General features: G+C 43.6%; 1 protein-coding gene across 4 annotated transcripts in view; it reads right to left on the bottom strand.

Annotated features, from left to right (window-relative positions):
- scube1 (signal peptide, CUB domain, EGF-like 1) overlaps positions 1-26,745 on the bottom strand; it is a 155,635-nt gene extending 128,890 nt beyond the window's left edge. For 2 of the 4 annotated variants that reach the window (XM_069156320.1, XM_069156318.1), the window contains exons 1-4: positions 26,540-26,710; positions 22,715-22,837; positions 14,944-15,069; positions 1,599-1,733 (exon numbers count right to left, since the gene is read on the bottom strand). In XM_069156320.1, the coding sequence (XP_069012421.1) occupies positions 1,599-1,733; positions 14,944-15,069; positions 22,715-22,837; positions 26,540-26,627 (472 nt within the window). In that variant the 5' untranslated portion in view covers positions 26,628-26,710. Of the gene's footprint in view, positions 1-1,598; positions 1,734-5,977; positions 6,262-14,943; positions 15,070-22,714; positions 22,838-26,539 lie in introns of those variants that run through there. The other 2 variants (XM_069156325.1, XM_069156321.1) reach the window with 2 other exon arrangements.
- Positions 26,746-27,461: the final 716 nt, after the last annotated feature.

Here is a 27,461-nt window from a genome sequence, read left to right as displayed (position 1 = left end):
TGGTTACTGGCTGGTTAATGATGGGTTACTGGTTGGTTAATGACTGGTTACTGGCTGGTTACTGGCTGGTTAATGACTGGTTAATGACTGTTTACTGACTGGTTAATGATGGGTTACTGACTGGTTACTGGTTGGTTACTGGCTGGTTAATGACAGGTTACTGACTGGTTACTGGTTGGTTACTGGCTGGTTAATGACAGGTTACTGGCTGGTTACTGGCTGGTTACTGGCTGGTTACTGGCTGGTTAATGATGGGTTACTGGTTGGTTAATGACTGGTTACTGGCTGGTTACTGGCTGGTTAATGACTGGTTAATGACTGTTTACTGACTGGTTACTGACTGGTTACTGGTTGGTTACTGGCTGGTTAATGACAGGTTACTGGCTGGTTACTGACTGGTTACTGGCTGGTTAATGACTGGTTAATGATGGTTTACTGCTGGTTACTAGCTGGTTAATGACTGGTTAATGATGATTTACTGACTGGTTACTGGCTGGTTACTGACTGGTTAATGACTGGTTACTGAGCTGTGGAGGAGACTGAATGAGCCGGACATGACGAGGTGACTACAGTTGTTCCTGGAAATACTCGTGACTCTGTACCATCACACTTCATAATGACTTTCAGTGTTCCCATGGCAACCACAGAAATTACAGTCCTTCCAGGGAAAGACTGTCCCACCCTCGACCTGACTACTACCTTCAACAACTCTGTTATCCCGACCCTGACTGCTAAGAACCTCGGAGACACTCGACAGTCAACTCTCTCTTACTGCCAACATCACTGCAACAACACGTTCCTGTAGATACATGCTGCACAACATCAGGAGAAGACGTCCTCTTCTCACTCAGAAGGAGGTGCAGGTTCTGGTCCAGGTTCTGGTCCAGTCTACATCCAGGACGTGGTCCAACCCTACATCCCAACCCCTCCCTCCGCTCTGCTTCCACCAATCAGCTTGTTGCTCCTCCCTGAGCTAAACACTCTACAAAATCACGACTGTTTGCTGTCCTGGCTCCTAAATGGTAGAATGAGCTCCCCACCGACATCAGGACAGCAGAAACTCTGAACATCTTCCACCACAAACTAAAAACACACCTCTTCAGACTTTACCTTGAATAGTAGAACTTTATTATCTTAAAATAGAACTTACTGGTAGAACTTTGTAGTTTGGCTTTCTTGAAGAAATTGTATTTTCTTGATTCTTGTTGTTCTGGGTTTTGTACCCTCATGGTTGAAATGAACTTATTGTAAGTTGCTTTGGATAAAAGAGTCAGATAAATGTAATGTAATGTAATACAGTCAAGAGACACCTCCTCAGCAGCAGATAACCAAACTAACATCAGCCACAGTCTGACCATCTCCTCGGCTCCATCTGTACCTCAGAGGTGATTTATGCCGGCAGATTGGACATGAAATGTTTATATTGGACATTTGTTCAAAGAGTTCACCCAACAACACACCTGTTCTTATCTCAGGTTAGAGCTCCTCCATTCTCCTCTCAGACGAGGTAACGTCTGAACAATCAGCATCACAGAGCTTTTAAAACAATCGTTCTGTCCAACAGTGAGGACACAGCTGTCTCCGTGTCTCTGTCTTACCGTCAGAGCGGTGGATGCAGGTGTGCTGGTTGTCGCTGAGGAAGAAGCCCTCTGTGCACAGACACTCGTAGCTCCCCATCGTGTTCACACACACCTGCTGGCAGCCTCCGTTGTTGTCCACACACTCGTCCACATCTGTGTGGACAGAGAGACACAGAGAGACAGGGACATGAGACTGAGGGAGATGGAGACAGACACAGCGAGGAAGACAGGCCCGGGAGCTTCATCCATGAACATGTGTCAGGGACAGTTTATGAGCCGGGAAACATCTGATGACATCAGAGGGATGGAAGGACCACTAACACACACACAGACACACACACACACTTACTCACACACACACACACACACACACACACACACACACTCACACACACACTCACACACAGATACTGTACATATACTCTATATCTCTTTCTCTGTAATTGGTTGCTGGACTTTCTCACTAAGACCAAAAGCAGCGGGTTGGCAACAACACACCGTGAACCATCCCAGTGAGCAGGAGGCTCCCCGAGCCCCCCCCTTCCCCCCGCGCTCTTCACCTGGCTAACTCCTGACTGTGCACCAACTCTACAGCACCAATCACATCGGAAAGTCTGCAGATGACACGACTGCGGTGGGTCTCATCCGCAACAATGATAAGGTGAACTACAGAAATGAGGTGAAGCTTCTTCTGCTGTGGAGCCGGCGAGCAGCACCACGTTTCTGGGTGAACGTCACCGAGGAACAAACGACAGTGCATCACTGGCCCAGAAAACCCAGCAGCACCTCTACGTCCTCCAGATGAAAGACAGCAGGCGCCCCAGCAGCCATCGTGGTCTCCTTCTCCCGAGGCTGCATGGTGCTTCCTGACCAGCTGATCACTGGCTGCTCCAACCACAACCCTGCAGCGCAGTGAAGGCAGCTGGTGGGATCATTGGTGTTTGTACTAATACATATTGCAGTTAAGCCTCACTGTGGTTGTTGTCTGTTTATTGTTTTTATTGTTACATATTTATACTTTTCTTGTTTTATCTTTTTATTTTGCACACCATGGGACTGTGAGAATCAATATTTTGATCTCTCTGTATGTGTTCTACATATGGTGGATTGACAATATAGTTGAAGTTGATATATACAGCTCTGGAAAAAATGAAGAGACCACTTCAAAATGGTCAGTTTCTCTGGTTTTACTATTTATTGGTATGTTTGAGTAAAATAAAAAAAATAGTTTTATTCTATAAACTACTGACAACATTTCTCCCAGATTTCAAATTAAAATATTTTAATTTAGAACATTTATTTGCAGAAAATGACAACTGGTCAAAATAACAAAAAGATGCAGAGTTTTCAGATCTGGAATAATGCAAAGAAAACAAGTTCATATTCATTTTTAAGCAACACAATATGAATTTTTTTTAACTCAGGAAGAGTTCAGAAATCAATATTTGGTGGAATAATTGATTATTGATTTCCAATCCCAGCTTCATGCGTCTTGGCGTCTCTCCACCTCTTTCACTTTGATGTTGGGAGACGTTATGACTCCTGGTCCAAAGATTCAAGCAGCTCAGCTTTGTTTGACAAAGCTGAACATTGGACTCCTCAGAGAAGATGACCTTCCTCCAGTCCTCTATGGTCCAATCCTTCTGGTCTTCTTCAAACCTCAGCCTGGCTCTTTGCTTCTCATGATGAAGGGCTTTTCTATATTTGCCTGACTTCAGCCGCCAGGAGCCTGTTTCTAACCGTCCTCACCGTCCTCACCGTCCTCTTCACCCCAGCTGCTGTCTGACGTTCTTTTTGGAGTTTACTTGATGTCATCCTACGTTTGTTGAGTGACATTGGAATGAGTTGGAGGTCATCCCGGTGAGCGGAGAGTCGTTTTGGTCCTCTGCTGGTCTGTAGCTTTGTTGTCCCTAATGTCTGTAGCTTTGTTGTCCCTAATGTCTGTAGCTTTGTTGTCCCTAATGTCTGTAGCTTTGTTGTCCCTAATGTCTGCTGCTTGACCTCGTTCTCATGAACCGTCGTCTTTGACATTTGAAGGATGGAAGCAGCCTGACGCTCACTGTGTCCCTCTGACAGTAAAACCAGGATTCAACCCTACTTTTCCTCACTCACAACTTTTCTTTTTTACGCTTTTGGTCAATAGTCACTTTTTTTTATTCCAATTACTTTGAAGGTACTACGAGCACCATTTCTGCCATCCAGCTGGTCCTATTGTAAGAGGACAATGATGACCACAGCACTGGTTGTTATACTTTTCTTCATTAAATCAGATCTGGTTCAGGTGATCACCTGGTCAGTACCTCATTAAGTAGAATCAGGTGATGACCTGATCAGTACCTCATTAAATAGAATCAGGTGATCACCTGGTCAGTACCTCATCAAGTAGAATCAGGTGATGACCTGATCAGTACCTCATTAAATAGAATCAGGTGTTCACCTGATCAGTACCTCATCAAGTAGAATCAGGTGTTCCTGTATTGGAATTCAACAGACACTGGAATGGAACGGCTGCCGTACATGTAGAGATGCTGATTTAAGAACAATTTGGATTGGTTTCTTCATTTTTTTCAGAGCTGTATATATTTACTATCAGACACACACACACACACACACACACGTACACATACAGTGTGTTTTGTGTGTTATGCATGTTGCATGTTGTGTGTGTTGTATACACAAGAAAACAACATAACTGAGCCATGATTTAGGAGGTTAAAGTTCTGACTTCGACATGTTGGACGATGTGTGCGACGTCTCAGCGAGACGAACTGAAATGTCTTGTTAGATTGGTGTTAGACTGGTGTTAGACTACTGTTAGACTAGTGTTAGACTACTGTTAGACTAGTGTTAGACTGGAGTTAGATTGCTGTTAGACTGGTGTTAGACTGGTGTTAGACTGGTGTTAGACTGGTGTTAGACTAGTGTTAGACTGTCTAGACTGGCCCATGTATATATGTTTTTTAATTTATATATGTATATTTGTGTTTGTGTATATATGTGTGTGTGTGTGTGTGTGCGTATATATATATATGTATGTGTTAGTGTATATGTGTGTTAGTGTATATATGTATATGTGTGTGTATGTGTGTTAATATATATACAGTACCAGTCAAAAGTTTGGACACACCTTCTCATTCAATGGTTTTTCATTATTCTTATTTTTTTCTACATTGTAGATTAATATTGAAGACATTTAAACTATGAAGGAACATGTGGAATTATGTGGTAAACAAAAAAGTGTTAAACAAACCAGAATATGTTTTATATTTTACATTCTTCAAAGTAGCCACCTTTTGCTTTGATGACAGTTTTGCACACTCTTGGGATTCTTTCAATCAGCTCCATGCTTTGAAAACAAATAAGTTCAGAAATTAAGTTATGTGTAATAATGTGAAATGACACAGGAAAAAAGTATGGGACACATGAAGAAAGGGAGGTGAAAAAGACAACAGCTGAAATCTGTCAGTAAATAGAAAGTGATCCGGTCCCTTATCAGTGCAAATTAATATCAGCTGGTTCAGTCCCAACTGATGACCTATAACAAGGTGTCTCATTACCAAGGTGTCACACAAGAAACATCTCATGATGGGTGAAACCAAAGAGCTCTCAAGACCTTCACAACCTTATTGTTGCAAAACATACTGATGGCGTTGGTTACAGACGCATTTCTAAACTTCTGAATGTTCCAGTGAGCCCTGTTGAGGCCGTAATCCTGGAGTGGAAAGAACATCATTTCACCATAAACTGGCCACGACCAGGTGCTCCTCACAAGATTTATGACAGAGGAGTGAAAAGAATTATCAGAAGAGTTGTCCAAGAGACAAGGACCCTTATGGAGAGCTTCAGAAAGAACTGGAAGTAGCAGGTACAGTTGTTTCAAAGAAAACAATAAGTAATGTACTCAACCGCCACCACGGCCTGTCTGCACGCTCACCACGCAAGACTCCATCGCTGAAGAAAAAGCATGTTGAAGCTCGTTTAAAGTTTGCTGCACAACATTTGGACAAGCCTGTGAAATACTGGGAGAATATAGTCTGGTCAGTTGAGAGCAAAATTAACTCTTTGGATGCCATAATACACCATGTTAGGAGGACAACACTGCACATCACCCTAACAACGCCATACCAACAGTAAAGTCTGGAGGTGGGAACATCATGGTGTGAGCTGCTTTCAACATACGCTACTGGAAAACTTCACAGAATTGAAGGAAGGATGAATGGAAAAATGTACCGAGACATTCTTGATAAAAATCTGCTGCCATCCACCAGGATGATGAAGATGAAACGAGGGTGGACATTTCAGCAGGACAATGATCCCAAACACAGCCAAGGAAACTCTCATTGGTTTCAGAGAAAGAAAATAAAGCTGCTAGAACGGCCCAGCCAATCACACCTGACCTGGTTCAGGTCTCTGGTTCAGATCTCTGGTTCAGGTCTCTGGTTCAGGTCTCTGGTTCAGGTCTCTCTGGTTCAGATCTCTCTGGTTCAGGTCTCTGGTTCAGATCTCTGGTTCAGGTCTCTCTGGTTCAGGTCTCTCTGGTTCAGGTCTCTCTGGTTCAGATCTCTCTGGTTCAGGTCTCTGGTTAAGGTCTCTCCGGTTCAGATCTCTGGTTCAGATCTCTGGTTCAGGTCTCTGGTTCAGATCTTTCTGGTTCAGGTCTCTGGTTCAGATCTCTGGTTCAGATCTCTCTGGTTCAGATCTCTGGTTCAGGTCTCTCTGGTTCAGGTCTCTGGTTCAGGTCTCTGGTTCAGTTATCTGGTTCAGGTCTCTGGTTCAGATCTCTGGTTCAGATCTCTGGTTCAGGTCTCTGGTTCAGGTCTCTCTGGTTCAGGTCTCTGAACCCGATGGACAAACTGTGGAAAACTGGTTAAAAAAAAGACATCAGTTAGCCTGCAGGACGTCCCTCCATCGTCCTCCAGATGTCAACAAGAGACGGTGCTCTGATTACACAGCGGCCCACTTTGGTTCCACTCCTCCTTTTGATTTGGACTTTATTTATTTGGTTTTGGCAGGGACACAGCTGGACTCAATGTGTCCATGTCCACTGTCCTCTCAACGTCTGCTGAGTTTGTTTTACTTCATGTCCTGCATCTGTTGGTGGAGGACAGGAGGACAGACATAGGAAGTGGAGGACATGACAACAAATACAAGAGGTGGAAGACAGGAGGACAGACACAGGAGGAGGAGGAAAGAAGGACAGATACAGGACGTGGGAGACAGGAGGACAGACACAGGAGGTGGAGGACAGGAGGACATCTGGACCAGAGATCTGTGACTGATGTCACAGATCTTCAGCTACGACTGATGAGTCACAGAAAGCAACAATCTGACAGACGTGAGGCTTTAAATTCCTTCTAAGAACTCATCACAGCTGATCCAGTGTTATGACAATTCATCATGTGTGTGTGTGTGTGTGTGTGCGTGCGTGTGTGTTCATTTGTGTGTGTGTGTGTGTGTGTGTGTTTGTCTCTGTGTCTGCATGCGTGCGTGCGTGCGTGTGTAAATCTCCTGCTGATTGAGACACTTGACAGTGAGACATGATAACAAACAATGTTCTTGTTCTTGACAAAGCTGCAATTTGTGGTTTGACATCAGGCTGACGTGTCAGTCTGCTTTTCCTCTGTTTATACGGTTCCTCTGTTTATACGGTTCCTCTGTTTAACGGTTCCTCTGCATCACAGGGAACTATTTAGCTCCATAGTAAGTGCCGACAGTTTACATAAAGAATGAGAGAGGCTGGTGACAGTCTGCTCTCCATGAGTCAATACGCAGGAACGCTGTCTGCAGTGTCGGATATCCTCTCTGAAAATAGACCGATCCCACGCAGCAACCTACCACCTGAAGTACAGCCTGAATTACAGCCTGAAGTACAGCTCACAGTACAGCCTGAAGTACAGCCTCAAATACAGCCCAAAGTACAGCTTGAATTACAACCTGAAGTACAGCCTGAAGTAAAACTTGAATACAGTCTGAAGTACAATATCAAATACAGCCCGAAGTACAGTTTGAATTACAACCTGAAGTACAGCCTGAAGTAAAACCTGAAGTGCAGGCTAAATTACAACCCGAAGTAAAACCTGAAATACAACCTGAAGTACAGCCCAATGTACAACCTGAAGTTTAGCCTGAAGTAAACCCTTAAATAGAGCCATTTGTACAACCTGAAAATAAACCAGAAGTACAACATTAAGTATAAGCTGAAATACAGCCTGAAGTACAAGCTGAAATACAGCCTGAAGTACAACCTGAAGTACAACCTGAGGTAAAACCTGAAGTACAGCTTACAGTACAACCTGAAGTACAGCCTGATGCACAGCTTGAATTACAGCCTGAAGTACAGCTCACAGTACAGCCTGAAGTACAGCCTCAAAAACAGCCCAAAGTACAGCTTGAATTACAACCTGATGTACAGCCTGAAGTAAAACCTGAATACAGCCTGAAGTATAACCTGAATACAACCTGAAGTGCAATCACAAATACAGCCCGAAATACAGCTTGAATTAGAACCTGATATGCAGCCTGAAGTACAGACCGAAGTACAACCTCAAATACAACCTGAAGTACAGCCTGTAGTACAACCTGAAGTACAGCCTGAGGTACAGCCTGAAGAAAAACCTGAAGAACAGCCCAACGTCCAACCTGAAGTAAAACCTGAATACAGCCTGAACTACAATCTCAAATACTGCCCGAAATACACCTTGAATTAGAACCTGATATACAGCCTGAAGTACAGACCGAAGTACAACCTCAAATACAGCCAGAAGTACAGCCCGACGTACAACCTGAAGAACAACCTTTAATACATTCTGAAATACAGCCTGAAGTACAGTATGAAGTAATACCTGAAGTACAGCCTGAACTACAGCCTGTAGTACATCCTGAAGTAGAGACTGAAGTACAACCCGAAGTACAACCTGAAGTACAGGTTGAAGTACAGGCTGAAGTACAACCTGAAGTACAGCCTGAAGTACAGGTTGAAGTACAGACTGAAGTACAACCTAAAGTAGAACCTGAAGTACAGACTGAAGTACAAACTGAAATGCAACCTGAAGAACAACCTTTAGTACATGCTAAAGTACAACCTGACATGCAGCCAGAAGTACAGCCTGAAGTACAACCTTGAGTACATCCTGAAGAAAAATCTGAAGTAAAGCCTATAGTACAGCCCAAAGTACAGCCTGAAGTACAACCTGAAGTACAGCCTGAAGTACAGGTTGAAGTACAGACTGAAGTACAACCTAAAGTAGAACCTGAAGTACAGCCTGAAGTACAAACTGAAATGCAACCTGAAGAACAACCTTTAATACATGCTAAAGTACAACCTGAAGTACAACCTGACATGCAGCCAGAAGTACAGCCTGAAGTACAACCTTGAGTACATCCTGAAGAAAAATCTGAAGTAAAGCCTATAGTACAGCCCGAAGTACAGCCTGAAGTACAACCTGAAGAACAGCCTGACGTACAGCCTGATGTACAGCCCGAAGTACAGCCTGAATTACAACCTGATGTACAGCCTGAAGTATAACCTGAAATACAACCTGAATGCATCCTGAAGTACAGCCCAAAGTACAATGTGAAGTACAACCTTCAGTAAATCCTGAAGTAGAACCTGAAGGAAAGCCTGATGTACGGCCTGAAGTACAGCCTGAAGTACAATGTGAAGTACAACCTTCAGTAAATCCTGAAGTAAAACCTGAAGGAAAGCCTGTAGTACAGCCCAATGTACAACCTGAAGTACACCAAGAAGTACAGCCTGAAGTAAAGCCTGAAGTACAGCCTGAAGAACAACCTGAAGTACAACCTGAAGTACAGCCTGAAGTATAGCCTGAAGAACAACCTGAAGTACAACCTTTAGTACATGCTAAAGTACAACCTGAAGTACAACCTGACATGCAGCCAGAAGTACAGCCTGAAGTACAACCTTGAGTACATCCTGAAGAAAAATCTGAAGTAAAGCCTATAGTACAGCCCAAAGTACAACCTGAAGTACAGCCTGAAGTACAGGTTGAAGTACAGACTGAAGTACAACCTAAAGTAGAACCTGAAGTACAGCCTGAAGTACAAACTGAAATGCAACCTGAAGAACAACCTTTAGTACATGCTAAAGTACAACCTGAAGTACAACCTGACATGCAGCCAGAAGTACAGCCTGAAGTACAACCTTGAGTACATCCTGAAGAAAAATCTGAAGTAAAGCCTATAGTACAGCCCGAAGTACAGCCTGAAGTACAACCTCAAGAACAGCCTGACGTACAGCCTGATGTACAGCCCGAAGTACAGCCTGAATTACAACCTGATGTACAGCCTGAAGTATAACCTGAAATACAACCTGAATGCATCCTGAAGTACAGCCCAAAGTACAATGTGAAGTACAACCTTCAGTAAATCCTGAAGTAAAACCTGAAGGAAAGCCTGATGTACAGCCTGAAGTACAGCCTGAAGAACAACCTGAAGTACAACCTGAAGTACAGCCTGAAGTACAGCCTGAAGAACAACCTGAAGTACAACCTGAAGTACAGCCTGTAGTACAGGCTGAAGTACAGGCTGAAGTACAACCTGAAGTACAGGTTGAAGTACAGACTGAAGTACAACCTAAAGTAGAACCTGAAGTACAGCTCACAGTACAGCCTGAAGTACAGCCTCAAAAACAGCCCAAAGTACAGCTTGAATTACGACCTGATGTACAGCCTGAAGTAAAACCTGAATGCACCCTGAAGTACAATCACAAATATAGCCCGAAATACAGCTTGAATTAGAACCTGATATACAGCCTGAAGTACAGACCGAAGTACAACCTCAAATACAGCCAGAAGTACAGCCCGACGTACAACCTGAAGTACAGCCTGTAGTACAACCTGAAGTACAGCCTGAGGTACAGCCTGAAGAAAACCTGAAGAACAGCCCAACGTCCAACCTGAAGTAAAACCTGAATACAGCCTGAAGTACAATCTCAAATACAGCCCGAAATACAGCTTGAATTAGAACCTGATATACAGCCTGAACTACAGCCTGTAGTACATCCTGAAGTACAACCTTGAGTACATCCTGAAGAAAAATCTGAAGTAAAGCCTATAGTACAGCCCAAAGTACAGCCTGAAGTACAACCTGAAGTACAGCCTGAAGTACAGGTTGAAGTACAGACTGAAGTACAACCTAAGGTAGAACCTGAAGTACAGCCTGAAGTACAAACTGAAATGCAACCTGAAGAACAACCTTTAGTACATGCTAAAGTACAACCTGAAGTACAACCTGACATGCAGCCAGAAGTACAGCCTGAAGTACAACCTTGAGTACATCCTGAAGAAAAATCTGAAATAAAGCCTATAGTACAGCCCGAAGTACAGCCTGAAGTACAACCTGAAGAACAGCCTGACGTACAGCCTGATGTACAGCCCGAAGTACAGCCTGAATTACAACCTGATGTACAGCCTGAAGTATAACCTGAAATACAACCTGAATGCATCCTGAAGTACAGCCCAAAGTACAATGTGAAGTACAACCTTCAGTAAATCCTGAAGTAAAACCTGAAGGAAAGCCTGATGTACGGCCTGAAGTACAGCCTGAAGTACAATGTGAAGTACAACCTTCAGTAAATCCTGAAGGAAAGCCTGTAGTACAGCCCAATGTACAACCTGAAGTACACCAAGAAGTACAGCCTGAAGTAAAGCCTGAAGTACAGCCTGAAGTACAGCCTGAAGAACAACCTGAAGTACAACCTGAAGTACAGCCTGAAGTACAGCCTGAAGAACAACCTGAAGTACAACCTGAAGTACAGCCTGAAGTACAGCCTGAAGAACAACCTGAAGTACAACCTGAAGTACAGCCTGAAGAACAGCCTGAAGAACAACCTGAAGTACAACCTGAAGTACAGCCTGTAGTACAATCTGAAGTACAGCTTGAATTACAGCCTGAAGTACAATCTGATGTACAGCCTGAAATATAGCCTGAAGTACAACCTCTTCCCCAGTCAGCTCCAAGAGGCCCTCTTGTTTTATGAAATTATGAAAGTGAAATTCAACTGTTTCATTCCTAAACCAGGAACAACAGAAACAGATGTACTGCTGTCCTGCTGCAAACCAGCTGCTTTCTTAAAATCAACCTCCAGCTGTCTGAAGCACAACGACAACCCACCAAGCATTAGCTGACTGAAACACATCAGTTCAATCCCCCGTACAAAGTAAACCAGTGGTTCATGGACTTGTGTAGTTCCTGGTGTGGAAAGAGAAGCAGAGTCTGCAGGATGAACAGGGACGTCGTTGTGATGTGGAAGGAACTGGAAGCTAAATGCTAACAGCAGAGCTCTGCTCCTTTATTTATTGTTATTGTTTAGTTCCAGATAAATCTAAATGTCAGAGTTTTATCTAATATCTATCAGACAATATATTTGTAATAATTCTAGAAGCCTCAGTTTGACTGACCATATTACATGTTAGGAGGAGGAGGAGAAGGAAGGGGAGGAGAAGGAGGAAGAAGAGGAAGAAGAGGAAAGGGAGGAGGAGGAGCCAACCTCCAACAGCCAGCAGGAAACACATCAGCAGATCAAATCCACTCTGAACTGGTGGAACTGAAACAGTGATACAAACAGACTTGATCAGAAACTAGAGTTTTCAGGTATTTGTATGTTTACTTTACAGCTACTTTTACCGCACCACACTTGAAGAGGGAATATTGGATTTTTCACTGCAGTAGGTCATGTTTCTTTTCTGCGTTTCAAGGATTCAAGGACTCTCTGGGTTTTTGTACCTGCAACAGAGCAGCTGCATTTCAAACCTAGCTACATTGACATTTTTGTACAGCTCAGACCAGGTGTAACTGCAGCTCAGATGATGGAGGGATACTTCAGTGTTCAGAGACACATGAACAGATCGATCCAGAACCCTCTGACAGGTCGATGATGTTCTATGTATTGAATCCTTCTTACATTAATAATTGGAACAACCTTCTGATTGAGTTCATGACATAAACATGAAGCTGACTCTTGTCTATTTAACTGGATGTGATTAAGTCAGTTGGAGCGTCATGATGCAGCAGCTGATCTCAGCCAGAAAATATAAAAGAGTCTCAGGTTAACTTCAAATTAAATTAAATGACACAAAGAGGAAACAATTGAAAAGTGTTTTCATCTCCTCATCTGGTTTAGTAATCTAGCAAAGAGTTCAAGCTCCTAATATCGCATTCCGTTTACTAAAATTCAATTTCAAACTAATGAGTTGAATTTAAATTTATGCTTTTCAGATTGAGTCTCTTAATGCAGTTCTTCAATAGTACAAATTAAATAATGGGATTCAAATTCAGTTTGAATCAAAAGAACAAACAGTAGAGATGAAGTGAACAAGAAAAGAAGAAAGGAAAAAAGATGGTAAATATTTAGACATGAAGGACATAGTGAAAGATGGAAGGATAGAACAAAGGGAAGGAAGAAGGTAGAGACAGAAAATCAAGATGGAGGAAGCAGAGAAGAAGGAAAAGATGAATGAAACAAAGGCAGCGGATGGAAAAAAAACTGATAGAAGGAAAGAGAAGATAAGAAACTTAAAGTTGAAGGAAATAAAAGACAGACAACAGAACGAATCATAAAATAAAGGAGGAAAGTAGCACACCGTGTGCACTGTGACGACGGATCTTTACTGCTTCGTCTGAACTCAGTAACCCACTTTTAATTAGCAGCACTTCAGCTTCTAATAAAATGTTGCGGTTAAACTCAGACAGACTGGTTTCCTCTCTGAGCCATACGGAGCCGCTGATAACACTTCAAGGATTTAGCAGCAAAACACGTAAGGAGAAATCCCACCAAACTCAAACCTCTTTATACACGATTACCACAACACACGGTGACACACGGATGTAACTGTCCACATACATTATATGAGGCGGCTGCATAAACACACCACAACTACAACCTTGTTTCCGAAAAAGTAGTGAGTATGTGTAAAATGTAAATTAAACAGAATGTGATGATTTGTAGATCACATAAACTCATATTAAATTAAAAATAGACCAAAGACAACATATAAAATGTTGAAACTGGGAAGCTTTATTTTTTTTTAATGTAAAATATCTGCTCATTTTGAATTTGATGGCAGCAACATGTCTCTAAAAAGTTGTGACAGGATCAACAAAAGACTGGAAAAGTTGTGTAACACTAAAAACTACCTGGTGGAACATCTGACAACTAATCAGGTTACCATGGCAACAGATCAGTAACATGATTGGATATAAAAAGATGATTTCAGAGAGGCAGAGTCTCTCAGCAGTGAAGATGGGGAGAGGTTCACCACTCTGAAAGACTGTGTTGGAAAATAGTTCAACAATCTAAGAATAATGTTCCTCAACGTAAAACTACAAAGAATTAGTGGATTTCATCGTCTACGGTTCATAATATCATTAAAAGATTCAGAGAATCTGGAGAAATCTCTGAACACAAGGGACAAGGCTGGAAACCAATATTGGATGGTGGTGATCTTCGGGCCCTCAGGCAGCACTGCATTAAAAACACACTATTCTGGAGTGGAAATCACTGCATGGGCTCAGGAACACTTGTGAAAACCATCGTCTGTGAACACAGTTCATCGCTGCGTCCACAAATGATGTTAAAACTCTCCAAAGAAGAAACCAGATAGAAACATGATCCAGAAACACCGCCGCCTTCTCTGGACCGAGATCATTGAAGATGGACTGAGGTGAAGTGGACAACTGTCCTGAGGTCTGATGGATCACAATCTGAGATTCTGTTTGGAAATCATGGACGCTGCATCCTCCAGGTTAAAGAGGAGAGGGACCATCCAGCTTGTTATCAGCTCAGTTCTAAAGCCAGCATCTGTGATGGTACAGGGATGCATTAGTGCACATGGCATGGGTAGCTTGAACATCTGGAAGGAAGCATTAATGCTCCTGGAACAACTTTATAGAGACGTGCTGCTGCATCAGATTCAAAATGAGATTATATTTTTCATAAAACAATAAAATGTCTCAGTTTCAACATTTGATATGTTGTCTTTGGTCTATTTTCTATAAAACATTAGTTTGGCAAATCATTGCCTTCCATTTTATTTACATTTTAAACAGTCACTACTTTTTTGTAATCGGGGTTGTACACATCATAAAACAATATGTAACACTCCATAAACACTCCTCAATAAGTGCTCACAGATGAACATGTAGACTAACAGATGAAATCAAACACAGAAAGAAACAGTGTCAGTGTTTATTTGTGGAGATATTCTCTGTACTAATGTGTCAGTGAGTCTCTGAGTAAACAAGGACAGCTCCAGATGATGTTGTGGACATTGGATATGTTGGATATTTGAAGTGTCTCTCTGTCACCTCCAGAGATCAGAGCCCCGGAGGAGGAAGCAGTTCTTACCCAGACAGTTGTGTCCATCGTGGGCCAGCATGAATCCATCGTAGCAGGTGCACCTGTAGTTTCCTGGTATGTTGATGCATTCGTGGACACAGCCGCCGTTGTAGTCGTTCTCACACTCGTCCGTGTCTGAAAGATAAAAGAGTTTGTTCTGCTGAAACACTTTAACTAATAATGTCAGATTAAACTCAGCACGTTGTTTGTAATGACTCATTTATGTATTTGGTTAATGTGCTAATTTATTAGTTCACTGATCAACTGAGAAATGGTCCATATTTCATCTTTTGTCCCAACTTCTCAAAATAATAAAGTGAAATTAAAACATCATGACAGTTTATCAGAGTTGTTCTCAAAGAGAAATAAAGAAGCTTTGTTATTCAGTCAGCTACAATCTGCCAACTCTGATCAATTACACAGGAGAACTGTGTTGTAAGGAGCTGTAAGGGTGGGAGGAGCTGTGGGGGGTTGCATGGGTCTGTGGGGAGTGGGAGGAGCTGAAGGAGGAGCAGGCCATCAAGGACAAAACATTCAGAGTTGAAGTGTCCTCGAGCAGGACACCAAACCCCCAACTGTGTTTGTGTGCGTGTATTACTGCGTGTATTCATGTGTGTGTGGTCACACTGTTACACTTAAAAACATGTAGTACCACCACCACCACCACCACCACCCCCACGACCACCACCAGCTGGTCTTTAGGTCAATATGATGTCCATTTGATCAATACAAAGTCACCTGTAGCATTTCATTCCACAGTCTGTCCGTCCATCTGTCCATCCACATTCACTGCAACATCTACTAGTATGCGCAAACATGCTGCCAGTGTGAACACACACACACACAGCAGATACACGCTGTCAGAAACACATACACACACACACACACACACACACACACACAACAGATACAGTCAGAAACACATACACATACACACACACACACACACACACACACAGCAGATACAGTCAGAAACACATACACATACACACACACACACACACACAGCAGATACACAGTCAGAAACACACATACACACACACACAGCAGATACACACTGTCAGAAACACATACACACACACACACAGAAGATACACACTGTCAGAAACACATACACACACACAGCAGATACACACTGTCAGAAACACATACACACACACAGCAGATACACACTGTCAGAAACACATACACACACACACACAGCAGATACACACTGTCAGAAACACACACACACACACACACACACACACACACACACACACACACACACACACACACAGATGATAGACACTGTCAGAAACAAACACACACACACACACACACAGATGATACACACTGTCAGAAACAAACACAGCAGAAACACACACTCTGAAACATCTCCCGACCCGCACAGCGTCGTACATTTCCCATAATGCATCCAACAGGCTGTGTGGTCAGCCCAGGATCACAGCACAGCGTGTTGGACAGCCGTCGTCCAGACGTGAGAAGAACTCAGTTCATTCTGATGAAGGATGTACGTTAAACACACTGAACACTCCACACTCTCCGCTGGAGGTCCTGCTGCTCATGTGGCAGTAAGGAGGAGCGTGTGTTTGGGTGGTGGTGCGTGTTGGAGAGGAGAGGATGTGAAGGAGGGTAGAAGTGTGCAGATGTGTGTGTGTGTGTGTGTGTGTGTGTGTGTGTGTGTGTGTGTGTGTGAGAGAGAGAGAGAGAGATTAGAGGAGGGCGGTGCTTCATCGGGTCGACCTGGACCCAGCAGGGCCACTTCCTGCCCCGGAGCTGTTGTTGACATCTGACAGCTTCAGACCGCCTGCTTCCGCTCACATGTGTTCATTTTATAATCATCAGGGAGATGTTTATGCCCGACGTCTCATCAAGTAAATTAGAGGCCTTCACTGATGGACCTGACCCCCCACCCCCGACACACACACACACACACACACACACACACACACACACACACACACATACACACACACACACACACACACACACACACACACACACATACACACACACACACACAAACTGAAGAGTGAGAAAGGGAGTGGAGCTGCTTTCACTTCCTGCAGGTTTTAAATTCTGAATATTGAAGAACCACAAACACTATTTCATGAGAAGAATTGAAAGAAGACACTGAGAGGTGTGATGGTGAAGCAGTGTGTACTAAAGGACTACAGTTTGGAGTCACCACCATCACCACCATCACCTACATCATCATCACCACCATCACCACCTTCATCACCACCATCACCACCATCACCACTATCACTATCATCACCATCATCATCATCACCATCATCACCACCTTCATCACCACCAGCATCATCACCATCACCACTATCATCATCATCACCACCATCATCATCACCATCATCACCACCTTCATCACCACCAGCATCATCACCATCACCACTATCATCATCATCACCACCTTCATCACCACCATCACCACCATCACCACTATCATCATCATCACCACCATCATCATCACCATCATCATCATCACCATCATCACCACCTTCATCACCACCAGCATCATCACCATCACCACTATCATCATCATCACCACCTTCATCACCACCATCACCACCATCACCACTATCATCATCATCACCACCATCATCATCACCACCACCATCACCTTCATCACCACCATCACCACCTTCATCACCACCATCATCACCACCATCATCATCATCATCACCACCATCATCATCATCATCATCACCACCATCATCATCATCACCATCATCACTGGACAGTGAAATGAAGAGGTCACTGAGGCTATATATATAAAACCTGGGGGGGACGCAGACAGGAAGACAGGGGACGAGGGAGTGTATATTTGTGTCTGCAGGGAGCCAGTGAGGAGAGCAGTAACTGTCTTTCACCTCCCTCACTCCACCTGCACCGTCTCCCTCTCCAACCGTCTTCCCTTACACCCATCTTCCTCTCCACCCGTCTCCGTCTCTTTTTGTCTCCCTCTCCTTCTGTCTCCCTCTCCGTCTGTCTCCCTCTCCATCTGTCTCCCCTGTCTCCTTTTCCACCCGTCTCCTTCTCCTTCCGTCTCCGTCTCCCTCTCTTTCTGTCTCCCTCTCCACCCGTCTCTCTCTCCGCCCGTCTCCCCTGTCTCCCTTTCCACCCGTCTCCCTCTCCACCCATCTCCCCTGTCTCCCTTTCCACCCGTCTCCTTCTCCGCTCGTCTCCTCTGTCTCCCTTTCCATCCGTCTCCCCTTACACCCGTCTTCCTCTCCACCCGTCTCTCCTGTCTCCCTCTCCACCCGTCTCCGTCTCTTTTCGTCTCCCTCTCCTTCCATCTCCCTCTCCACCTGTCTCCCCTGTATCCTTTTCAATCCGTCTCCCTCTCCTTCCGTCTCTCTCTCTTTCTGTCTCCCTCTCCTTCCGTCTCCCTCTCTTGCCGTCTCCCCTGTCTCCCTTTCCACCCGTCTCCTTCTCCGCTCGTCTCCTCTGTCTCCCTTTCCATCCGTCTCCCCTTACACCCGTCTTCCTCTCCACCCGTCTCTCCTGTCTCCCTCTCCACCTGTCTCCGTCTCTTTTCGTCTCCCTCTCCTTCCGTCTCCCTCTCCACCTGTCTCCCCTGTATCCTTTTCAATCCGTCTCCCTCTCCTTCCGTCTCTCTCTCTTTCTGTCTCCCTATCCTTCCGTCTCCCTCTCTTGCTGTCTCCCCTGTCTCCCTTTCCGCCCGTCTCCCCTGTCTCCCTTTTCACCCGTCTCCCCTGTCTCCCTTTCCACCCGTTTCCCTCTCCACCCTTCTCCCCTGTCTCCCTTTCCACCCGTCTCCCTCTCCACCCGTCTCCCCTGTCTCCCTTTCCATCCGTCTCCCTCTCCACCCGTGTCCCCTGTCTCCCTTTCCACCCATCTCTCTCTCCACCCGTCTCCCCTGTCTCCCTTTCCGCCCGTCTCCCCTGTCTCCCTTTCCACCCGTTTCCCTCTCCACCCATCTACCCTGTCTCCCTTTCCATCCGTCTCCCTCTCCACCCGTCTCCCCTGTCTCCCTTTCCACCCGTCTCTCTCCACCCGTCTCCCATCTCCCTTTCCACCTGTCTCCCCTGTCTCCCTCTCCGCCCGTCTCCCCTGTCTCCCTTACCACCCATCTCCCTCTCCATCCGTCTCTCTCTCCACCCGTCTTCCGTCTCCCTTTCCACCCGTCTCCCTCTCTGTCCGACTCAAACTATCACCAAATCTTTTCTCATGTTTTACAATCTTTTAATAAAAATCATGAAGCTGTAGTTTATTAGAAGGATGTGCTGCTTCTGTTCTGTAAAGACGATGATAATCATCACTAACTGTAGACGGCTGTCAAAGACATGCTGCCATCTGTAGACTGGTTTTACGAAGCCAGAGTTTAAAATCTACTTTGTACAAAGTTTTTCTGACTTCTTACAACAAACGGTTGAAATCAGCTCTGAGTCTAGAGGACCAAAACCCATCCATCAATAAGGAATCTGATCCATTCTGGTGCTAGTCCTGAAGACAGCTGTGACTCTGAAGGTGAGTTTTTGTGGTAACAAACAATAAAAGAATAGCAGGCAGAGATGTTCAGGTCAACATTGAATATTTCACCTGAAAATCTCTTCCTGCTCTGATTTTATTTTTATTTTCCTCCATTCGAGGAGAAAAACATTAAAACTAGCGAACCTGCTGGAACGTGATGGAAACAGGTGGAAGCAGCCATCAAATAGGAACAGGAACTGCTTTATTTGTATTACTAATTCAGAGGACGTCATGCTGAGAGAATGTGGCCACAATCCAGTGTTTGTTAACACTCTTTTTATATGAAATAATCTAAACATGAACGTTGATGCTTTATCAGCTTTCAGAGATAATATACTCTCCTTCAGGACTTTAGAACACGTCTGGTTCAAATACGACAAAATACAGACAATAATATGGATTTCATATTGATGTTAAGATGATTCTTTAACAGAAGGGATGTCACTGCTCGTCTCCCAGACCTCCTGGAGCATCTCTGCCTTCAACACTGAAACACAGTAAAGTCTCTTTGACTCCTCTAATCACAATTATCTGTGTTCAACACTGAACCATACAGCTGCTCACAGCTTCACAGAGCTTTCTATAAACAGGACACACATACACACACGTGCAGTAACACAGCTCCTCCCACACACTCCTCATCCGACAGCACCGGGATAAAAGTTCACATTTTTCCATAACAAGCCGTCAGTATCAGAAGTCTGCAGAGAGGATGTTTCTCACAATCACATCAGATCTCAGAGAGCAGCTTCAGAGACGCTCTTAGAAAATGTCTCCTGTCCGTCTGTCCACACCTGGTACTGACGTATTAAACTGTATTAACCTGTATTAACATGGTACTAACCTGTACTAATCTGGTACTGACATGTATTAACCTGGTACTAACCTGTACTAATCTGGTACTGACATGTATTAACCTGGTACTGACATGTATTAACCTGTATTAACCCAGTACTAACATGTACTAACCTGTTACTGACATGTATTAACCTGGTGATAACATGTATTAACCTGGTATTAACATGTACTGACCTGGTACTGACATGTATTAACCTGGTACTGACATTTACTAACCTGGTACTGACATGTACTAACCTGGCACTAACATGTATTAACCTGTACTAACCTGGTACTAGCATGTATTAACATGTATTAACCTGGCACTAACATGTATTAACCTGATACTGACATGTATTAACCTGTATTAACCTGGTACTAACATGTACTAACATGTATTAGGTTAGGTTGGGTTAGGTAGTGACTTTATTAATCCCCGAGGGGAAATTTCTTCACTACAGCAGCATATAGAAGCAATAAGATAATAATAGAATAATAGAAAGCAATAAAATAGCAGTAAAATAGCAGTAAAAATATAAAATATAAAATGCACAGTATATACAGTACAGTATATATCGACATATATTATATACAAACAACCAAGAAACACAGTCAACAGTGTTATTGTACAGTCTTATTGCGGTCGGCAAGAATGATCTCCTGTATCAGGAATGATCTCCTGTATCTGGAATGATCTCCTGTATCTGGAATGATCTCCTGTATCAGGAATGATCTCCTGTATCTGGAATGATCTCCTGTATCTGGAATGATCTCCTGTATCAGGAACGATCTCCTGTATCAGGAACGATCTCCTGTATCAGGAACGATCTCCTGTATCAGGAATGATCTCCTGTATCTGGAATGATCTCCTGTATCAGGAATGATCTCCTGTATCTGGGATGATCTCCTGTATCTGGAATGATCTCCTGTATCAGGAATGATCTCCTGTATCTGGGATGATCTCCTGTATCTGGAATGATCTCCTGTATCTGGAATGATCTCCTGTATCTGGGATGATCTCCTGTATCAGGAACGATCTCCTGTATCAGGAACGATCTCCTGTATCTGGAACGATCTCCTGTATCTGGGACGATCTCCTGTATCTGGAATGATCTCCTGTATCTGGAATGATCTCCTGTATCTGAAATGATCTCCTGTATCAGGAATGATCTCCTGTATCTGGAATGATCTCCTGTATCAGGAATGACCTCCTGTATCAGGAATGATCTCCTGTATCTGGAATGATCTCCTGTATCAGGAATGATCTCCTGTATCTGGAATGATCTCCTGTATCAGGAATGATCTCCTGTATCTGGAATGATCTCCTGTATCTGGAATGATCTCCTGTATCTGGAATGATCTCCTGTATCAGGAATGATCTCCTGTATCTGGAATGATCTCCTGTATCAGGAATGACCTCCTGTATCAGGAATGACCTCCTGTATCAGGAATGATCTCCTGTATCAGGAACGATCTCCTGTATCTGGAACGATCTCCTGTATCTGGAATGATCTCCTGTATCTGGAATGATCTCCTGTATCAGGAATGATCTCCTGTATCTGGAATGATCTCCTGTATCAGGAATGACCTCCTGTATCAGGAATGATCTCCTGTATCTGGAATGATCTCCTGTATCAGGAATGATCTCCTGTATCTGGAATGATCTCCTGTATCAGGAATGACCTCCTGTATCTGGAATGATCTCCTGTATCAGGAATGACCTCCTGTATCAGGAATGATCTCCTGTATCAGGAATGATCTCCTGTATCAGGAATGATCTCCTGTATCAGGAATGATCTCCTGTATCTGGAATGATCTCCTGTATCTGGAATGATCTCCTGTATCAGGAATGATCTCCTGTATCTGTCCTTGTGACAGCGGAGCTGGAGGAGTCTTTTGGAGAACGTCCTCCTCTGTCCCTGCAGCAGGTGGAGAGGGTGGTCAGGATTATCCAATATGGATAATAGTTTCCTCAGCGTCCTCCTCTCCACCACCTTTTCCAGACTGTCCAGATTGCAGCCGATGATGGAGCCGGCCTTCTTAACCAGTTTGTTAAGTCTGTTGGTGTCTCCGGCTCCAATGCTGCTCCCCCAGCAGACTACTAGAAGTACAGTTCACTGGCCACAACAGATGGTAGAACATCTGTGTGTGTGTGTGTGTGTGTGTGTGTGTGTGTGTGTGTGTGTGTGTGTGTGTGTGTGTGTGTGTGTGTGTGTGTGTGTGTGTGAAACAGCAGGTGTTTGAGACGACTGACGTTTAATTTCCCAGCTGACTGAGGACGGATGTCTTCCAGGTATATCAACACTCAAATACACTCAGTCCAGAGGACTTCAGTCCCACAGCAGAACCTCAACCCGTCTGTGTTTACTAGTGTTTGTGGCTCACTGGACCAGCCACCAGCAATGTGATTAAGAAGAGGACTCACCCTCACACTGCCTGCCGTCTCCCTTGTAGCCGGGCTTACAGATGCAGTTGTAGGACTTTGGTGTGTTCTGGCAGAGGGCGTCGATGTGGCAGTCATCTGAACCCTCAGAACACTCGTCTGCTTCTGCACACACATAAAATATCAAAACATCAAAATCTAGTCAGACCTGAGAGGTTCTTCATTGATGATGATAATTATGATGAAGCTCTGATCATCTCGATCAGTACCATGACGCTTTAAAGAGGACTGAGTTTAGTTAAAGAGGACCGAGTTTAGTTAAAGAGGACCGAATTTAGTTAAATAGGACAACGTTTAGCAAAAGAGGTCCGATTTTAGTTGAGGAGGACTGAGTTTAGTTAAAAAGGATGGAGTTTAGTTAAAGAGGACAGAGTTTGGTTAAAGTGGACAAAGTTTAGTTAAAGATGACCAAGTTTAGTTAAAGAGGGCCGAGTTTAGTTAAAGAGGACCGAGTTTAGCTAAAGAGGGCTGATTTTAGTTAAAGAGGACCAAGTTTAGAGGACTGAGTTCAGTTAAAGAGGACCGAGTGTAGAAGACGGTTTTTAATTCAAGATGACCGACTTTAGAGGACTAGGTTTAGTTAAAGGGGACCGAGTTTAGTTAAAAATGGCCAAGTTTAGAGGACTGAGTTTAGAGGACCGAGTTTAGTTAAAGGGGACTGAGTTTAGTTAAAGATGACCGAGTTTAGAGGACTGAGTTTAGAGGACTGAGTTTAGTTAAAGGGGACCGAGTTTAGTTAAAGATGACCGAGTTTAGAGGACTGAGTTTAGAGAACCGAGTTTAGTTAAAGAGGACCAAGTTTAGTTAAAGGGGACCGAGTTTGATTAAAGAGGACAAAGTTTAGTTAAAAAGGACCGAGTTCAGTTAAAGAGGACCGGGTTTAGGTAGGTAGGTAGGTATTTACTTTATTAATCCCCGAGGGGAAATTTTTTTCGCTACAGCAGCATACAGAAACAATAAGATAATAATAGAAATAATAGAATAAAATAATAGAATAGAATAGAATAGAATAGAATAGAATAATAGAAAAGCAATAAAATAGCAGTAAATAGCAGTAGAAAATATAAATATAAAATATAAAATGCACAGTATATACAGTACATTATATATCTATATATATTATATACAACAAACCAAGAAACACAGTCAACAGTGTTATTGTACTGTGATGGATTTTGCCAGAGGCGAGTTATTGTATTGTTTAGTTAAATAGGACAACGTTTAGTAAAATAGGTCCAATTGTAGAAGACCGTGTTTAATTCAAGATGACCGAGTTTAGAGGACGGAGTTTAGATGACTGAGTTTAGAGAACCGAGTTTAGTTAAAGAGGGCCAAGTTTAGTTAAAGGGGACCGGGTATGGCTAAAGAGGACAAAGTTTAGTTAAAGAGGACCGACTTTAGTTAAAGAGGACAAAGTTTAGTTAAAGGGGACCAAGTATGGTTAAAGAGGACAAAGTTTAGTTAAAGAGGACCGACTTTAGTTAAAGAGGACAAAGTTTAGTTAAAGAGGACCGAGTTTAGAGGACCATGTTTAATTCAAGATGACCGAGTTTAGAGGACTGAGTTTAGAGGACCGAGTTTATTTAATGAGGACCAAGTTTAGAGAACCGTGTTTGCTTCAAGATGACCGAGTTGAGAGGACCGAGTTTAGTTAAAGAGGACCAAGTTTAGTTAAATAGGACAACGTTTGGTAAAAGAGGTCCGATTTTAGTTGAGGAGGACCGAGTTTAGTTAATGAGGACCAAGTTTAGAGGACCGTGTTTAATTCAAGATGATCGATTTTAGTTAAAGAGGACAGAGGTCGGAGGCCCGAGTTTAGTTAAAGAGGACCAAGTTTAGAGGACCCTGTTTAATTCAAGATGACTGAGTTCAGAGGACTGAGTTTAGACGACCGAGTTTAGTTAAAGAGTGCCAAGTTTAGTTAAAGGGGACCGAGTTTGGTTAAAGAGGACAAAGTTTAGTTAACGAGGACCATGTTTAATTCAAGATGACCGAGTTTAGAGGACAGAGTTCGGAGGACCGAGTTTAGTTAAAAAGGACCAAGTTTAGTTAAAGAGGATGGAGTTTAGTTAAAGCGAACCGAGTTTAGTTAAAGAGGACAACGTTTAGTTAAAGAGGATGGAGTTTAGTTAAAGCGAACCGAGTTTAGTTAAAGAGGACAACGTTTAGTTAAGTAGGACAACGTTTAGTAAAAGAGGTCCGATTTTAGTTGAGGAGGACCGAGTTTACTTAAAAAAGACGGAGTTTAGTTAAAGAGGACGGAGTTTAGGAAAAGGGGACCGAGTTTAGTTGAAGGGGACCGAGTTTAGTTAAAGAGGACAAAGTTTAGAGGACCGTGTTTAATTCAAGATGACTGAGTTTAGAGGAGTGAGTTTAGTTAAAGATGACTAAGTTTAGTTAAAGGGGACCGAGTTTAGTTAAAGAGGACCGATTTTAATTAAAGAGGACCGAGGTTAGTTAAAGGGGACCGAGTTTAGTGAAAGGGGACCAAGTTTAGAGGACCGTGTTTAATTCAAGATGACTGAGTTTAGAGGACCAAGTTTAGTTAAAGAGGACCAAGTTTAGTTAATGAGGACAAAAATTCTACACAGAATACCTCACAATGACAACATGAAAAAAGTTGTTTTGAAATTTTTGCAAATTTTTTAAAAATAAAAAAAATGAAAAAAAAGCACATACATAAGTATTCAGAGCCTTTGCCATGACACTCAAAATTGAGCTCAGGTGTATCCTGTTTCCACAATTTAATCCATTTTGGAATAAAGCTGTAACACAACAAAATGTGGAAAAAGTGAAGCGCTGTGAATACTTTAAGAATGCACTATAGTTTAGTTAAAGACGACCATGTTTAGTAGAAGAGGGCCGAGTTTAGAAGACCAAGTTTAGAGAACTGAGTTTAGTTAAGGGTGTCCATTTGTCCATCGGTCCATGTGTCCACTCTGACCGTCATTCAGACCGCAGTGATCCAGAATCAGAGGAGAACCTTCAGGTCAGAGGTCAGGAACTCAAACAGCTCTGAAACTGCAGCTGTCTTAAAACCAGAGATCTTTAAAAGCATCAGAATCTCAGCAGAACCGAGACATCAGAACCAGGAGGGAGGAGTGAACGTCCAACATCCGTTTGCAGGGACAGACAGCAGGACAGACAGCGTGGACATATTGGGCTCCTCCTGATGCTCCTCCTGATGCTCCTCCTGATGCTCCTCCTGATGTTCCTCCTGATGCTCCTCCTGGGACACTGACCAACTTCCTGAACTAAAAATAAACTATAATTAAACTTAAAATAAACTACAAAAAAACTCAAAATAAAAAAATAAAATAAACTACAAATATACTACAAATAATCTCAAAATAAGATACGAATGAACTAAAAATAAACTATAAATAAACTCCAATTAAACACCAAATAAACTAGAGGTAAACTCCAAGTAAACTGCAAGTAAACTCCAAGTGACCTACAAATAAACTCCAAATAAACTATAAACTCCAAATAAACTCAATAAACTACAAGTAAACTCCAAATAAACAACAAATAAACTATAAATAAACTCCAGTAAACGACCAGATTAAAAATTATTAAAGAAATGACAGCAGACACATTCAGTCTGCCTGTAGTTTCCTCATCAGTCCGCCGCGGTTCTTCCGTCGGATCCGGACGGTTCAGCGGTACCACAGAACCCGTGTGGTCCTGTTCTAAAGTTAAAACCTCCGGTGGTTATGTGTGACCGGAGCTTCCTCTCCCGGTCTGCCGGTCAGACTGAAAGTATTCGGTGTACCGTGCACGGTGAGGACAGAGCGGATCTCTTACCTGCCGCCCCGCCGTCCCCCATCACCCCGCCGGTATTCACGAGGAGGAGACACCAACACACGAGCCGCGGGAAACAAGCGCTCCCCATGCTGACAGACGGACTGAGGATCCAGCAGCCTTCCCGGTCCGGACGGACTCGGTGTGTGTGTGTGTGTGTGTGTGTGTGTGTGTGTGTGTGTGTGTGTGTGTGTGTGTGAGAGTGTGTGTCTGATAGGAGAGGAGGAGGACTGGCAGCGAGAGGTAGAGGAGGGGGATAGGGGGGGTACTCCGAGCTCTCTGATTGGCTGGTTGGTGCCAGTAGGAGAGAGAGAGAGAGAGAGAGAGACAGAGCTGTGTGTGTTCAAAACCTAAAACTTCAGAATGGGAATGATATAAAAACTTTTATTTTGAAAACTACTTGAGGTTTATAGCAGCAGTTTCCAAACTGAGGGTCAGGACCCCGAAGAGGTCTGACAGACGGACAAATGGACAGACGGACAAATGGATGGAGAGACAGCCTTCTGTGCCAATTCCTGTCCTGTCTGAGGTCCGGTCCGAGGTCCGGTCTGTGGTCCATTCTGAGGTCCAATCTGTGGTCCATTCTGAGGTCCGGTCCGTGGTCCGGTCCGAGGTCCATTCTGAGGTCCGGTCTGTGGTCCGGTCTGAGGTCCATTCTGAGGTCCGGTCCGTGGTCTGGTCTGAGGTCCAGTCTGTAGTCCATTCTGAGGTCTAGTCCGAGGCCATTCTGAGGTCCGGTCTAAGGTCCGGTCTGAGGTCCGGTCTGTAGTCCATTCTGAGGTCCAGTCCGAGGTCCATTCTGAGGTTCATTCTGCGGTCCGGTCCAAGGTTGGGTCTGAGGTCCGGTCTGAGGTCCGGTCTGTAGTCCATTCTGAGGTCCATTCTGAGGTCTGGTCCGAGGTCCATTCTGAGGTCCATTCTGAGG

This window comes from Embiotoca jacksoni, unplaced genomic scaffold (genome assembly GCF_022577435.1).
Source record: "Embiotoca jacksoni isolate LCO1_2020_lvr unplaced genomic scaffold, fEmbJac1.0.p SCAF_21, whole genome shotgun sequence".
In the NCBI taxonomy this organism is placed as follows: Eukaryota; Metazoa; Chordata; class Actinopteri; family Embiotocidae; genus Embiotoca; species Embiotoca jacksoni.
The sequence above is the reverse complement of the archived record's forward strand: the minus strand, read 5'-3'. Positions and strand labels throughout refer to the sequence as shown.